Source organism: Clupea harengus, chromosome 26, assembly GCF_900700415.2.
Source record: "Clupea harengus chromosome 26, Ch_v2.0.2, whole genome shotgun sequence".
Classification (NCBI taxonomy): Eukaryota; Metazoa; Chordata; class Actinopteri; order Clupeiformes; family Clupeidae; genus Clupea; species Clupea harengus.
Window position 1 is genome coordinate 184,901 of NC_045177.1, and position 12,500 is coordinate 197,400.

The 12,500-nt window shown below is 46.7% G+C and overlaps 2 protein-coding genes across 3 annotated transcripts in view; both read right to left on the reverse strand.

Annotated features, from left to right (window-relative positions):
• Positions 1–431: 431 nt before the first annotated feature.
• On the reverse strand, positions 432–7,882 carry plk1 (polo-like kinase 1 (Drosophila)). Of its 2 annotated transcripts, XM_031563956.2 has the most exons (11): positions 7,095–7,881; positions 6,052–6,220; positions 5,436–5,580; positions 5,089–5,182; positions 4,705–4,921; positions 4,338–4,398; positions 3,986–4,086; positions 3,025–3,102; positions 2,690–2,844; positions 1,841–2,023; positions 432–979 (listed from the first exon to the last, which is right to left on the reverse strand). In XM_031563956.2, exons 1-11 carry the CDS (start codon positions 7,455–7,457, stop codon positions 785–787), a joined length of 1,761 nt encoding a protein of 586 aa, XP_031419816.1. In that variant the 5' UTR covers positions 7,458–7,881; the 3' UTR covers positions 432–784. The 2 variants fall into 2 exon arrangements, with proteins under 2 accessions (XP_031419816.1, XP_031419818.1); XM_031563958.2 differs by lacking the exons at positions 432–979; positions 1,841–2,023 and adding an exon at positions 2,301–2,402 and having other exon boundaries at positions 7,095–7,882.
• A 4,527-nt stretch (positions 7,883–12,409) lies between these two features.
• rasd3 (RASD family member 3) overlaps positions 12,410–12,500 on the reverse strand; it is a 660-nt gene continuing 569 nt past the window's right edge. Inside the window, exon 1 of the mRNA XM_031564128.1 lies at positions 12,410–12,500. This exon is cut by the window's right edge and continues 569 nt beyond it. Coding sequence (XP_031419988.1) covers positions 12,410–12,500 — 91 coding nt within the window.

Genomic DNA, 12,500 nt, shown 5'->3' on the forward strand with positions numbered 1-12,500 from the left:
TTAGCAGATTACAGACTAATTGACAAAATGTGAAGTTTACAGGCTAGATGAAACAAACCAAAATAGCTGAAGCTAACTGGCGGATGTTTACTAGCTGAAGCTAACTGGCGGATAATAACTAGCTGAAGCTAACTGGCAGATGTTAACTAGCTGAAGCTAACTGGCAGATGTTAACTAGCTGAAGCTAACTGGCAGATGTTAACTAGCTGAAGCTAACTGGCGGATGTTAACTAGCTGAAGCTAACTGGCAGATGTTAACTAGCTGAAGCTAACTGGCAGATGTTAACTAGCTGAAGCTAACTGGCGGATGTTAACTAGCTGGCGGTTACAGACAAGTAACAGACAGCACCTACTCCTAATCAGTGTTCCTACTACCTCCCGTCATTACGGCACCATCTAGGCTGCTTTGGAGAAAAACGGACAACATGAACTAATAAGACAAAGATCTTTATTAAATTTGTAATATTAAAGATGATAAAAAAACAAACACCTGGTAAACACAGAACTTTCTCATATTATACAGATGGAGAGAATAAACAAATAAATCCACACCGAGAGAGACAGACAGACACACAGAGAGAGAGAGAGAGAAACGCACAGAGACAGAGCGCAGTACATGATCAACTGACAAGGCCTCCAAACTACCACTATCCCACAATTCATCAGGAGACTGACAGGGCTCTAGACAGACCACTTCCTGTGACCGGAGGTCTGAGGGTATATGCGTGTGTGAGGGTGTGTGTGCCAAAGGGGGATGGATGGATGTCCGTGTGTGTGTGTGGTCTCAGCGCTGTGCAGGGGCGGTCTTGCAGGCCTGCAGCTTCTCCACCATGTTGCGGGCGTAGCGCAGGCGGCTGGCCAGCTCGCGGCTGCAGCCAAACTCCTCCATCACGCTCATGCGGTACGTGCGGAACTCGCGCCGCTCGTCGATGTAGGTCACCGATCCCATCAGAGGGCACAGGATCACCTTAGTGTGGTCCTACACACACACACACACACACACACACACACACACACACACAGAGAGAGAGTCAGCATGGGTGAGCAGAGGGGTACAGTGACACTAACACAGACTGCATTGAGGATAGAGGTGGAGACGTGGACAGACACACACACACACACACACACACACACACACAGAGACAGACAGACTGCTTAAAGACACAGGAGCTCTAACAGAGTGTTTCAGACCGAGGGTGAAGAGAGATGTACAGGATAAGAAGAATGTTAAATGTTTTAGGAAAATTGAAGCATGTGAACGGCTTGACGGCTAGTGGGAGCGGCTGGCGTGTTTATCGGACCATCACACGAACATACAACATCAAGAGGATTATGAAGAATATATCTAAAGTAGTTGCTTAGAAAAACAAAACATGCCTCAAAAATGAGCTAATTGTTGCGTAGCGTTGTTTTTAAACTAACTTACATATGGACATACGAAGGACCAGTACTCAGACCAGCCAGTCCCGCCCAGACTAGTTACTGCCACTAGGCGATTCAGGCCGAAACGCCCACCGAAACACAACCGCCTTTACAGCACAGCGTTACCAAACACAGCAACAACTGGGCCGTTAGCGTTTGCTAGGCTGGCTAGTGTGTGCCTCCCGTTTGCCAAAGCAGGAAGGGTTTTACTGGATTTAGAAGACTGGATTTCAACCAGCAGCCATTCAACCCTAACCCAGGAAGCATATAATAATAATAATAATAAATAATAGTAATAAAAAAAAAAAAAAACTTTATTTATATAGCACCTTTCATGCAAAAGAATGCAGCTCAAAGTGCTGAATATGCTCAATATGCATGCATGGAGCGGACGGACGGACGTGAAGTGCCCTCTGACCTGGAAGAAGTTGATCTGCACGCTGCCGTTGCTGAGGTGGAGCACGATGGCGCTCTTGGTGCGGAACCAGTGGCGCAGGAAGGGCAGGCGCGTCAGCTGGTCTCCGTCCCGCGGCGTGATGTTGGCGCCCGCCTTCAGCAGGTGCTCACTCATGTAGTTCCTGAAGTACTTCAGCAGCGTGATCTACAAACACACACACACGGTCAGGTTCATGTAGTTCCTGAAGTACTTCAGCAGCGTGATCTACAAACACACACATACGGTCAGGTTCATGTAGTTCCTGAAGTACTTCAGCAGCGTGATCTACACACACACACATACGGTCAGGTTCATGTAGTTCCTGAAGTACTTCAGCAGCGTGATCTACAAACACACACACACACACACACCACACGGTCAGGTTCATGTAGTTCCTGAAGTACTTCAGCAGCGTGACACACACACACTGTCAGGTTCATGTAGTTCCTGAAGTACTTCAGCAGCGTGATCTACAAACACACACACACACACTCTCTGTCAGGTGCTCACTCATGTAGTTCCTGAAGTACTTCAGCAGCGTGATCTACACACAAACTGTCAGTGGGTAGAACTCTACAGGACTTATTCCAGCCCAGAACAACCTGTGTGTTTAGGGTTCATAGGTGACACACACACACACACACACACACACACACACACACACACACACACACACACACACACACACACACACACACACACACACACACACACACACACACACACACACACACACACACACACACTCCTTGGGGGGGGGGGGGGGAGGATTTCATAGACACACACATTGGCCCGAGTAGATGGGTAGGACGGGCACACACACACACACACCTTCTTTGCCAGAGTTGATGGGTAGGTGCGGACACTGAGGTAGGACTCGGCGGAGTTGCGGTCGATGTACTGCAGCGTGTCGCCATCGTCATACAGGACGAGCCGTGTGGAGTCGTTAAATAACACACCCACGCTGTTATCACACAGCTGATAACCTGAGGGATGAGGAGCAACACACACACACACACACACACACACACACTTAGACAGATGCAGAGAAAACACAACTCACTGTTCACTTTTATTCATTTTAAATGGCACCATTGGTCTCTTGGCACCTCTAGGGCTGGGCACTCAGCTGTGTGTGTGTGTGTGCGCGTGTGTGTGTCTCTTACCTAGACCGTATTTGTCAGAGTAGTCCACCCATTTGCTGATCCAGAAGATGGGAATACAGGCAGGGTCCTCTGACTCCTCTGAGAGAGAGAAAGAGAAATAGAGAAGGGAGGGAGAGCGAGAAGAGAAAGAAAGAAAGAGATTGATTAATCACATGCAGAAATGAGGGTGGGTGGTGTAGCAGTGGGACTTGTTTGTCAGCTTGGGGCATTAATCTCTCCGCAGTAAGGCGAGCGTCTCTTGGGGCATGCTGGGAGAAATCTCTCTTTTTTCCCCCTTCAAAATGCTGGTACCTTGCAGTTCTCCAAGCGGTACTCTTTCAGTATGTATGCTGTACACCACTAGATGGCGCTAGAGAGTGCTACACGACCCTTTCAGTGACGTAACGCATTCAACACCGCTGGATGACAAGTCCATGGCAAACATGGACAACGGCGCGAGAGAGATTTGGCATTTAATTTTTTTTTGTTTTAAACACGTAGTTATGGGTCATAGAACATAATATTCTTCTCCCAATACAAAACATTGTTGTGCGCCACTAAACCATTTGATAGCTTAACATATAAAAAGTCTAATATCGCTTTCGGCACCATAAGCGGGCCAATGGTTTTCCTTTTCTGACAGGTCAGTAGCACACAGAACATGTGTGCATTTAGCACACGCTTTAATGCAAGAGTGTGTAGTGACATTAGCACATATGCATGGACTGCCCCTGTTGTGCCTTTTGGATGTTTGAGTATGGAGTATGTAGTGTGTAGCACGTACCCTGGCGGATGACGGCCCTCTGTTGTGTAAGTGTGTTTGAGTATGGAGTGTGTAGCATGTAGCACGTAACCTGGCGGATGACGGCCCTCTTGTGTAAGTGTGCTTGAGTATGTAGTGTGTAGTATGTAGCACGTACCCTGGCGGATGACGACCCTCTGTTGTGTAAGTGTGTTTGAGTGTGTAGTGTGTAGCACGTACCCTGGCGGATGACGGCCCTCTCTGAGGGTTTGGCGTTGTTCAGGCTGGTGAGCTGCTGCAGCAGGTCGGACAGGTGTGTGTCCACAGACTCCTGAGTGTCACTGCAAACACACGCACACACACACACGCAAGAGAGAGGAGTCAGCCAATCAGGAAGCCACAGGGCAGTCACATGGCCCCACAGCCCAAACATCGATGATGCGTTAGCCAATCAGGAAGCCACGGGGCAGTCACATGGCCCGACATCGATGATGCGTTAGCCATCATCATTCGTCCGACAGAGAGAGGAAACCTTCCCCTGCCAAACAAGGCTATGAGTGTGAATTACACTGAGAATGTGCCGCCATCTTACCCTGGCTGTTGCTCATCTTTCTGTTCACCCTTCCCAAGTTTCTCCAGGGGGCTGTCTGTACCTGAAACACACACACACACAGATGAGCACATGGCTCTTAAGTCACAGGTGCACATTGGGTCAACGTGTCTGGCAGTTCAGAAGCGATGGGTGCGCACACATCCCTGTTGATGGCAGTGATGATGATAATGGAGGAGGGGTGTGTGTGTGTGTGTGTGTGTCCTCACCATTGTTGATGGCAGTGAGCGGTCGCCGGGGCGGCTCGAGGGTGTGTGTGTGTGTCCTCACCATTGTTGATGGCGGTCAGTGAGCTCTGCTGCTAGGGATGAGGAGGAGTGTGTGTGTGTGTGTGTGTGTGTGTCCTCACCATTGTTGATGGCGGTGAGCGGTCGCCGGGGCGGCTCGAGGGAGCCGGGGGCGATGGAGAAGCGCGGGGCGACGGTGAGGCAGGAGGTGGGGAGGCGCACGGGCACGTAGCCGCTGGTGAAGAACTCGTCCGTCAGGAGATCGGCGATGGTGGGGCGCAGGGACGGCTCAGCGTGCAGCATGCGTTTGATCAGCGCCGCCGCTACGGGACTGATGTGCTGAGAAACACACACACACACACACACACACACACACACACACACGTGTCACCACACAAGAGTAGACAGCTCCCATGTGCAACACACACTCTGCAGTCATATCAACCAAACCAGACCAGATCAATGCACACTGGGTGGTGATGGCGCCCAAACTCTCCCTCACTCACCCGTGGGATGGCGTACTCGTTCTTCTTGATGCGAACGTACGTTTCCTTCAGACACGACGTCTCAAATGGAGGCTTCCCCACCAGCAGTGTGTACCTATACAAACACACAGTCAAAAACAGAACAACTGTCTCATCACTTACCAAACAGGCATACTGCACAGGCAGGTCCAACCTCTCCCTCACACACACACTTACAGGATAAAGCCCAGGGATCAGAGACAGTCACAGACAGACACACACAGGATACTGCCCAGGAATCAGTCACACACATTACAGGATGCAGCCCAAGGATCACACACACACACACACACACACACACACACACACACACACACACACACACTTACAGGATGCAGCCCAGGGACCAGATGTCCACCTCAAAGCTGTGTCCCTTCTTGCAGAGGACCTCGGGGGCGATGTAGTTGGGCGTCCCACACAGCGTCTTCTTCCTCTCGCCGTCAAACTCGATGCGCGTGGCCAGTCCAAAGTCCCCTAAAGAGAGACACACACACACGCACGGGCGTCAGACACGGCCAGGCAGACGCACACACACCTCTGGACCAAATAAGGGACTTGAGGAAACAGCTATAACGCGTCACTACAAAGGAGGCCCAGTGGCGCAAACAAATTAAGTTGTTTTAACGGATATTCGCAATCTACAGCTCTTGAAGACTTACATAGCCGTCCCAAACATGAGGCAGGTGGCCAAACGAAGACCAATTTACTTCAAATTCATATTTAGACAGTCTCCTTTCAAATCACTAGATCTTGGAATTAACTTTTGCTGTGACATGCCTCATATGGAAGTAATGCAAGATGTTTAAACAATTAGTGAGATTTAAATGTGACCGACCACTATTTAACACACACCAGAGCAGAGTGGACTGCGTACGCAAGCGACAGCCATCACCTGCCTTGACCTCCTTGCGGTTGAGGAACATGTGTGTATGTGTGGCCCCTCACCTATCTTGACCTCCATTTCCTCATTGAGGAAGAGGTTGCCCAGCTTGAGGTCGCGGTGGATGACTCGGTTATTGTGGAGGTACTGGCAGCCCTGGATGGTGTGACGCATGAAGTAGCGGGCCTCGGGTTCCGTCACTGCCTTTCGCCGCTTGTGCAGTTCCAATAGAGACTGGAGGATACAGCGCAAAATTAAACAAACGACAGACACACACACACACACACACACACACACACACACACACAGAGAGCAAGATGGGTTCACCACTGACACTGTAGGATTCAACTTCGGCGGCATCAATGACTCCTAGCGGGTGCAGCCTACAAATTACATTCATGGTCCACGCCCCGCAAGATAAAAAGTTCAAGATAAGCGAACATTAAGTGTTTATCACCAAAATACCATAAACTACCTGCTTGAGTGTAACCTTAGTTTGCCAGATTATTCAAAACAGTTTGTGGTAGTTTTTCCAAGACAGGTTCAATTTAGAGATCGTCAATTCCCAGAACCATTTAAGCCTAAAACTGGCTGATTTCGCGATGCACATAAGCCAAATTTGATATTTTCAGACATTAAGTCCGTCTATACTGTTCCAATTGATAAACTTGCTCCAAAACTTATCCGAGCTGGCAAACTAATACGAGCGCCAAGTTAACAGGAAACACTGCTTCTCCGGACACTTCAAAAATTGCAAGCCCAGGAATGTTGACGTTAGTTAGCTGGCTTCGATCAAATGCACAAGTGTGTTTAAGTTACAGGTCAAACAAATACAGCTAAAGTTTACGTTAGACCTCGTTTGACAAACATTAATTAAAGTTAAGTTAATCGGCATTAATAGTTGACCAGTTAACCTACAGAGTAAATATCATTAGTAGTCAGCAATGCTAAGGATAAGCTACAAGTAAGCTAATGTTAGCAAAAATTCGACCGTTGGCTGACATGACAAACACCATTGGCTAGCCAGGTAAACTTTCTTAGCGTTTGTCTGCCATCGTTGCTAACGTTTACACCACACAGTAACCTAACTAATTAACAAAACACTTACCCTTCTGCGGCAAATTTCCAGGACCACAAACACGAAATCGTCGTCCTCAAAGAAGCCCTTAAAGCCTACGACATGCTGATTGTCCAGGCTTTTGTGAATAGAGATTTCGGTGCTCATCTTCTCCTTCTGGTGAGGCTTCAGGAGAAGAGCCTTGGGCACCACTTTCCCGGCGAAAACTTCTTTAGTGTCCATGTCTGTTATTTCATAGCATTTAGCAAAACCCCCCTTTCCGAGGAAACGGCCCCTCATATACCTCTTCATAGTCCGCGGGTCCACTAAAATATCAGGAATCTCTTTAAGCGGTGCAGATTTGGGGTCGACGTGAGAGGCCGGCTTGGCCGCCTTCACTATTCCAGCGCTCATCTTCACAGAATGTTTTGTTCAGCTTAATAAAGAACCAACAAAGCCCTATAAAATTCTATTTTAAAATAAGATAAGTTTACACTATAAAATGTCACAATAACGCGGAATTATAGCCTGCTGAAGCCAACATTAACCGGTCATCCTTGTCCGTGCTAGCTTGCTATGTTAAAAGCTAACGTTAGACAAGTTAGCTTCTTCAGTCAGGCTAAGTGAAGTGCGAATTTAAATCAAAACTTCCCGTGTTACAAGTGGTTATTAGTCGGTTAAAAACCTATGTGTACTTAACGACCGCATATAATCGACGCTTTCTAACGTTTCGTCTGATCACTTCACGATAAAACTGCAAATAAACTCGCCTGTCCTTGCAAAACTCCCGACTATGTTAAAACGCGTCCTCCTCAATGCCAACAGTGGCTGCTACGATATTTTAAATTGTGCTCCGTTCGTTAGGTATGCATATGATTGGCTCCTCGCACAGTAACGCGCGTTTCTGATTGGCTGGTCCGATTTGAATTCCAAGCCCCTGTCGCAAGGGATTATGGGAGCGTGTCAATTGAAATAACTTTATTAGTGTAACGTAATGGTTTAGACGAAATTGAAAATATTTAGAATTCGTTACTCTTTAATGAATCTCTACTGGTTAACATCTCCGGAAGTCCACCCACTTTATTTGCATTATTTATAGTTTTCGTAAAAACAAGGACAATTTGTTCCACAGGCATGCGCAGTTCGTGTTGTGTCTGTCATTGTGGGCTTTAAACCGTGCAATCGCGATCAAAAGTTAAGTTGATGGGTGAGACATTAAAATAATACTAAGAAAATGCGTAGAGGTGGATTCATTCATTATTACCGTACAGTTAGTGATAACAGTGGACATACGCCAATCTGTATGTAGAGGTTCACACAAAGTTGGTCAAGTTGTTGTTAATTTGTCACAACTTGAAATGGTGGGTATAAAAATGTCCCGTGAAAGGTTATTGATATTTCACTTCAACAGCCAGCCAAATACACCCCTCCCGTCCGTGCTCTTGAAACAACATTGTTGATCAGTTGGAATAGTAGAGACTTGGTGTGAGCCACTGAGCATGCGCATAGAACAGACAGGAACGCAACGAGAATTCCGCTGAACTCGACAAAAAGTTCAGTGGATTACACTGCACCTTTAAAATGCCATTACGGGGTTTTGGTGTGAGACGAATGAGCTATCTAGGCCACCTAAAAAGCCTGCAAACAGCCAAGTTGGCTCTGATGAAAGCTTGCTAACATGTTAACTGGTGTGTTTTGGCAACATTACACCGCGCAGTGAAAGCTATGTAGCCTACTTCTGTACCCGAGTGAACACTGAGTGAATTTCCTGGATGGCTATATGCGAACGACAGGTGTGTTTACCTCAAGTCCAAGTGGCCATACACCATCAAAATGATGATACCAATGTCCCTCAAAAAGTGTCAACTTGTTGCTTTATGGAGCAAGAGTGTTTGAACCGAGTAGCTTTTCCTGAACCAGTGTACCAAACGGTTTGAATAAGCATGAACGCCAATGGAGAGGACCCAGGAGAAAACCTGAGGAGGATTTACCAAGTAGCGTAAATATTTGGTTATGGATTCTGAATGAAGCTGTACGGTGCGCCTTAAAGCAACACTTTTGACACTTTTTGAATTATTTTTTAATTAGCAAATACTTTTGGTAATATCTATAAATTAATTTGGATGTAATATGGTTATATAGGACAGATAAACTAACCTGCCGTTCCCACTAGCCGTCAAGGCTGCACTATGCAGTTAGGCTACCGGTATGCACTCCTGTGGTTCGGAACATCCCACAGAAATGTAAGAAAAGTAATCACACGACATCGCTAAATATTGCCAAAACACACTGGTTATTTTGCCAAAATAGAAAAATAAAAAAGCTTTTATTGTCATTGTATTCGCATACAACGACATCTGGAGTGCTGCTCCTGTTGGTGCGACGAGGGACAACATATAACACAACGTTATCATGTTAGGAAGTTTTTATCAGTGCCATGGGCTGTTGGTAGTGTTTGCTAGGGTTTTTGCATGTTTTTGAGGTACAGTAGCCTAGTACATGTTAGACCAAAACTCCGTGATGCTTCTTTAAGTGCTGAGTCCATTTAAGAGCCGGACTCGTGCCAGACTGGATCCGATAGAACCGGACTCATGTCAAACTGGGGTCGATTCTACTTTAGAACCGGACTCATGCCAGACTGGAGCCAGTTCTGCTTTAGAATGAGTGACAGCTTAGTTGGATGTGTGTTTTCTCATGAGATGAACGTCACTCTTTGAAATGTTTGTGTTCATGACAAAACCAGTAGCCGATCCTGTGTGTGTGTGTGTGTGTCTGAGAGTGTGTGTTTGAGTGTATGTGAGTGAGTGTGTGTGTGTGTGTGTGAGTATGTGTGTGTGGACAAGCTCAATCACAGTGTTTGAAATAACAGCTCTATGTTGTGTGAATTTACAGCAAAGACTGATATATTGATGTGTAGAGTTGTTTTGTTAATTACTAATCAGCCATGATTCACAAAATAAACTCTCATTTCATCCGCAGGTCTCCCGTAGTGTGTGTGTGTGTGTGTGTGTGTGTGTGTGTGTTTCTCTGTTGTTTTATTCCCAGGGAGCAAACATACTAATGGAAGTGTGCATCTGTACGGCAAGTGGCTCTGCATGAATGATTCATTAACATAAACATATTTGCATGAAAGCGTCTGCTAAATTAATGAATGGCATAAACAAATTTGCATAAAAGCATCTGCTAAATGATTAATTAGCATAAACAGATTTGTATAAAAGCATCTGCTAAATTAATAAATGGGTTAAACAAATTTGCATAAAAGTGTCTTCTAAATGATTCATTAACAGATCTTGTTTTCTCTTGACCCAGTGCATGAAAACTTGCATGTGAGTGTGTACCAGTGTGAGTGTGTGAGTGTGTGAGTGTGCATCAGTGTGAGTGTGTGAGTGTGTGAGTGTGCACCTGTGTGAGTGTGTGAGTGTGCAACAGTGTGAGTGTGTGAGTGTGCACCAGTGTGAGTGTGTGTGTGTGAGTGTGCACCAGTGTGAGTGTGTGTGTGTGTACCAGTGTGTGTGTGTGAGTGTGTGTGTGTGTGAGTGTGAGTGTGTGAGTGTGCACCAGTGTGAGTGTGAGTGTGCACCAGTGTGAGTGTGTGAGTGTGTGTGTGAGTGAGTGTGTGTGTGTGTGTGAGTGTGCACCAGTGTGTGTGAGTGTGTGAGTGTGCACCAGTGTGAGTGTGTGTGTGTGTGTGTGTGTGTGTGCACCAGTGTGAGTGTGTAAATGTTTACCAGTGTGAGTGTTCCTGCGCATGACTTCTGAGAAGTGACATGGACCCTTCATCTCTCAGATACATGATAAGGTCACAAGAGTAGGGTTGTGAACTAAGACATCAAATAAGTCTTTTTTTCCAGAAAATCTGCAGGGCTCAATCTATTCCATCAACTACTGGGTCTCATATTATGATCAAGGAACACCCACACACACACACACACACACACACACATAAGGAATCAGATTTTATCCTCCTGTTGAGACAGAACCTGCCAAACTTTATTTTTCCTTCAAATAAAAGCAGATATAGACAGCTATTCATAATATGAAGAACCTTATTTCAGATACCTTGGGTCTCACCTGTGATTACTTGCAGGTGCCAGATGCCTTTAAGAACTGGCAACATCTCTCTCTCTCTTTCACTCTCACTCTCTCACTCTCTCTCTCTCTCACACACACACACACACACACACACACTCACTCTCACACACACACACACACACACACACACACACACACACACACACATACACACACACACACACACACACACACACACACACACACACACACACACACACACACACATACACACACACACACACACACACACACACACACACTCTCACACACACTCTGCAACTGCTTACCTGTCATGCAGCTTGCCCTCCACCTACCCTTTCCACGATATAATAATAAATAAATATACTTCTAAATTAAGTTTTGGGTTTTCCTTATGTTGCTTCCCTACGAGCGGGGTCGTAACAGTGGATTTAGATTTAGATTAAAGGGCGGGTGTGTGTGTGTGTGTGTGTGTGCGTGCGTGCGTGCGTGCGTGCGTGCGTGCGTGCGTGCGTGCGTGCGTGCGTGCGTGCGTGCGTGCGTGTGTGTGTGTGTGTGTGTTTGTGCGTGTGTGTGTGAGAGAGCTAGAGAGGGCATATTGGCCTGGGCGGACGTCTTAGCTGTCAAAGTGCCCTTCTAGTTTTAGTTAATTAATGTACCCAACAGTTTAGTTCATTTTAGTCTTCTGTAGGAACTGGTAGATAGATAGTGTGTGAGAGAGAGTGTGTGTGTGTGTGTGTGAGAGAGAGTGTGTGTGTGTGTGAGAGAGAGTGTGTGTGTGTAAGAGAGAGTGTGTGTGTGTGTGTGTGTGTGTGTGTGAGAGAGAGTGTGTGTGTGTGTCTGTGTGTCGCTGGTCAGCCCACAACACTGTGTGTGTGTGTGAGAGAGAGTGTGTGTGTGTGTCGCTGGTCAGCACACAACACTGTGTGTGTGTGTGAGAGAGAGAGTGTGTGTGTGTGTGTCGCTGGTCAGCCCACAACACTGTGTGTGTGTGTGAGAGAGAGTGTGTGTGTGTGTGTGAGAGAGAGAGTGTGTGTGTGTGTGTATGAGAAAGAGTGTGTGTGTGTGTCGCTGGTCAGCCCACAACACAAACATCTGTGTCACACAACTGAGCCATGGTCACACGGATTTAAACTCAAGATTTATTTTCATACAATTGCTGCAATCCCTCTCATGCACTCGCTCACTGTTCACGGTGTATCTCCAACATGGAGTAAATATCAATAGAGTGTATTGATCAATAATATCAAAGCCGAAGACGCGTGACCGCGTTCTTGAAGAGAGCGAGCTGGCGCGTGTGTGTGTGTCCGCTACGAGATGCTGCAGCTGTTGCTCTTCTTGAAGGGGGGCTTTTTCCGTTGCGCGCTGTCTTTCCGTACGGTGTCTCCACGCCGCTGCAGA

What these genes read in the sequence shown, in the direction of transcription:
- plk1 (XM_031563956.2), bottom strand. Translation starts at nt 7,457, where the DNA reads ATGAGCGCTGGAATAGTGAAGGCGGCCAAGCCGGCCTCTCACGTCGAC. An exon ending in TGGTCCCTGGGCTGCATCCT is followed by an intron (nt 5,183 to 5,435) that starts GTAAGTGTGTGT and finishes GTGTTTGTATAG; the next exon opens with GTACACACTGCTGGTGGGGA. An exon ending in CTCTGACAAATACGGTCTAG is followed by an intron (nt 2,845 to 3,024) that starts GTAAGAGACACA and finishes CTCATCCCTCAG; the next exon opens with GTTATCAGCTGTGTGATAAC.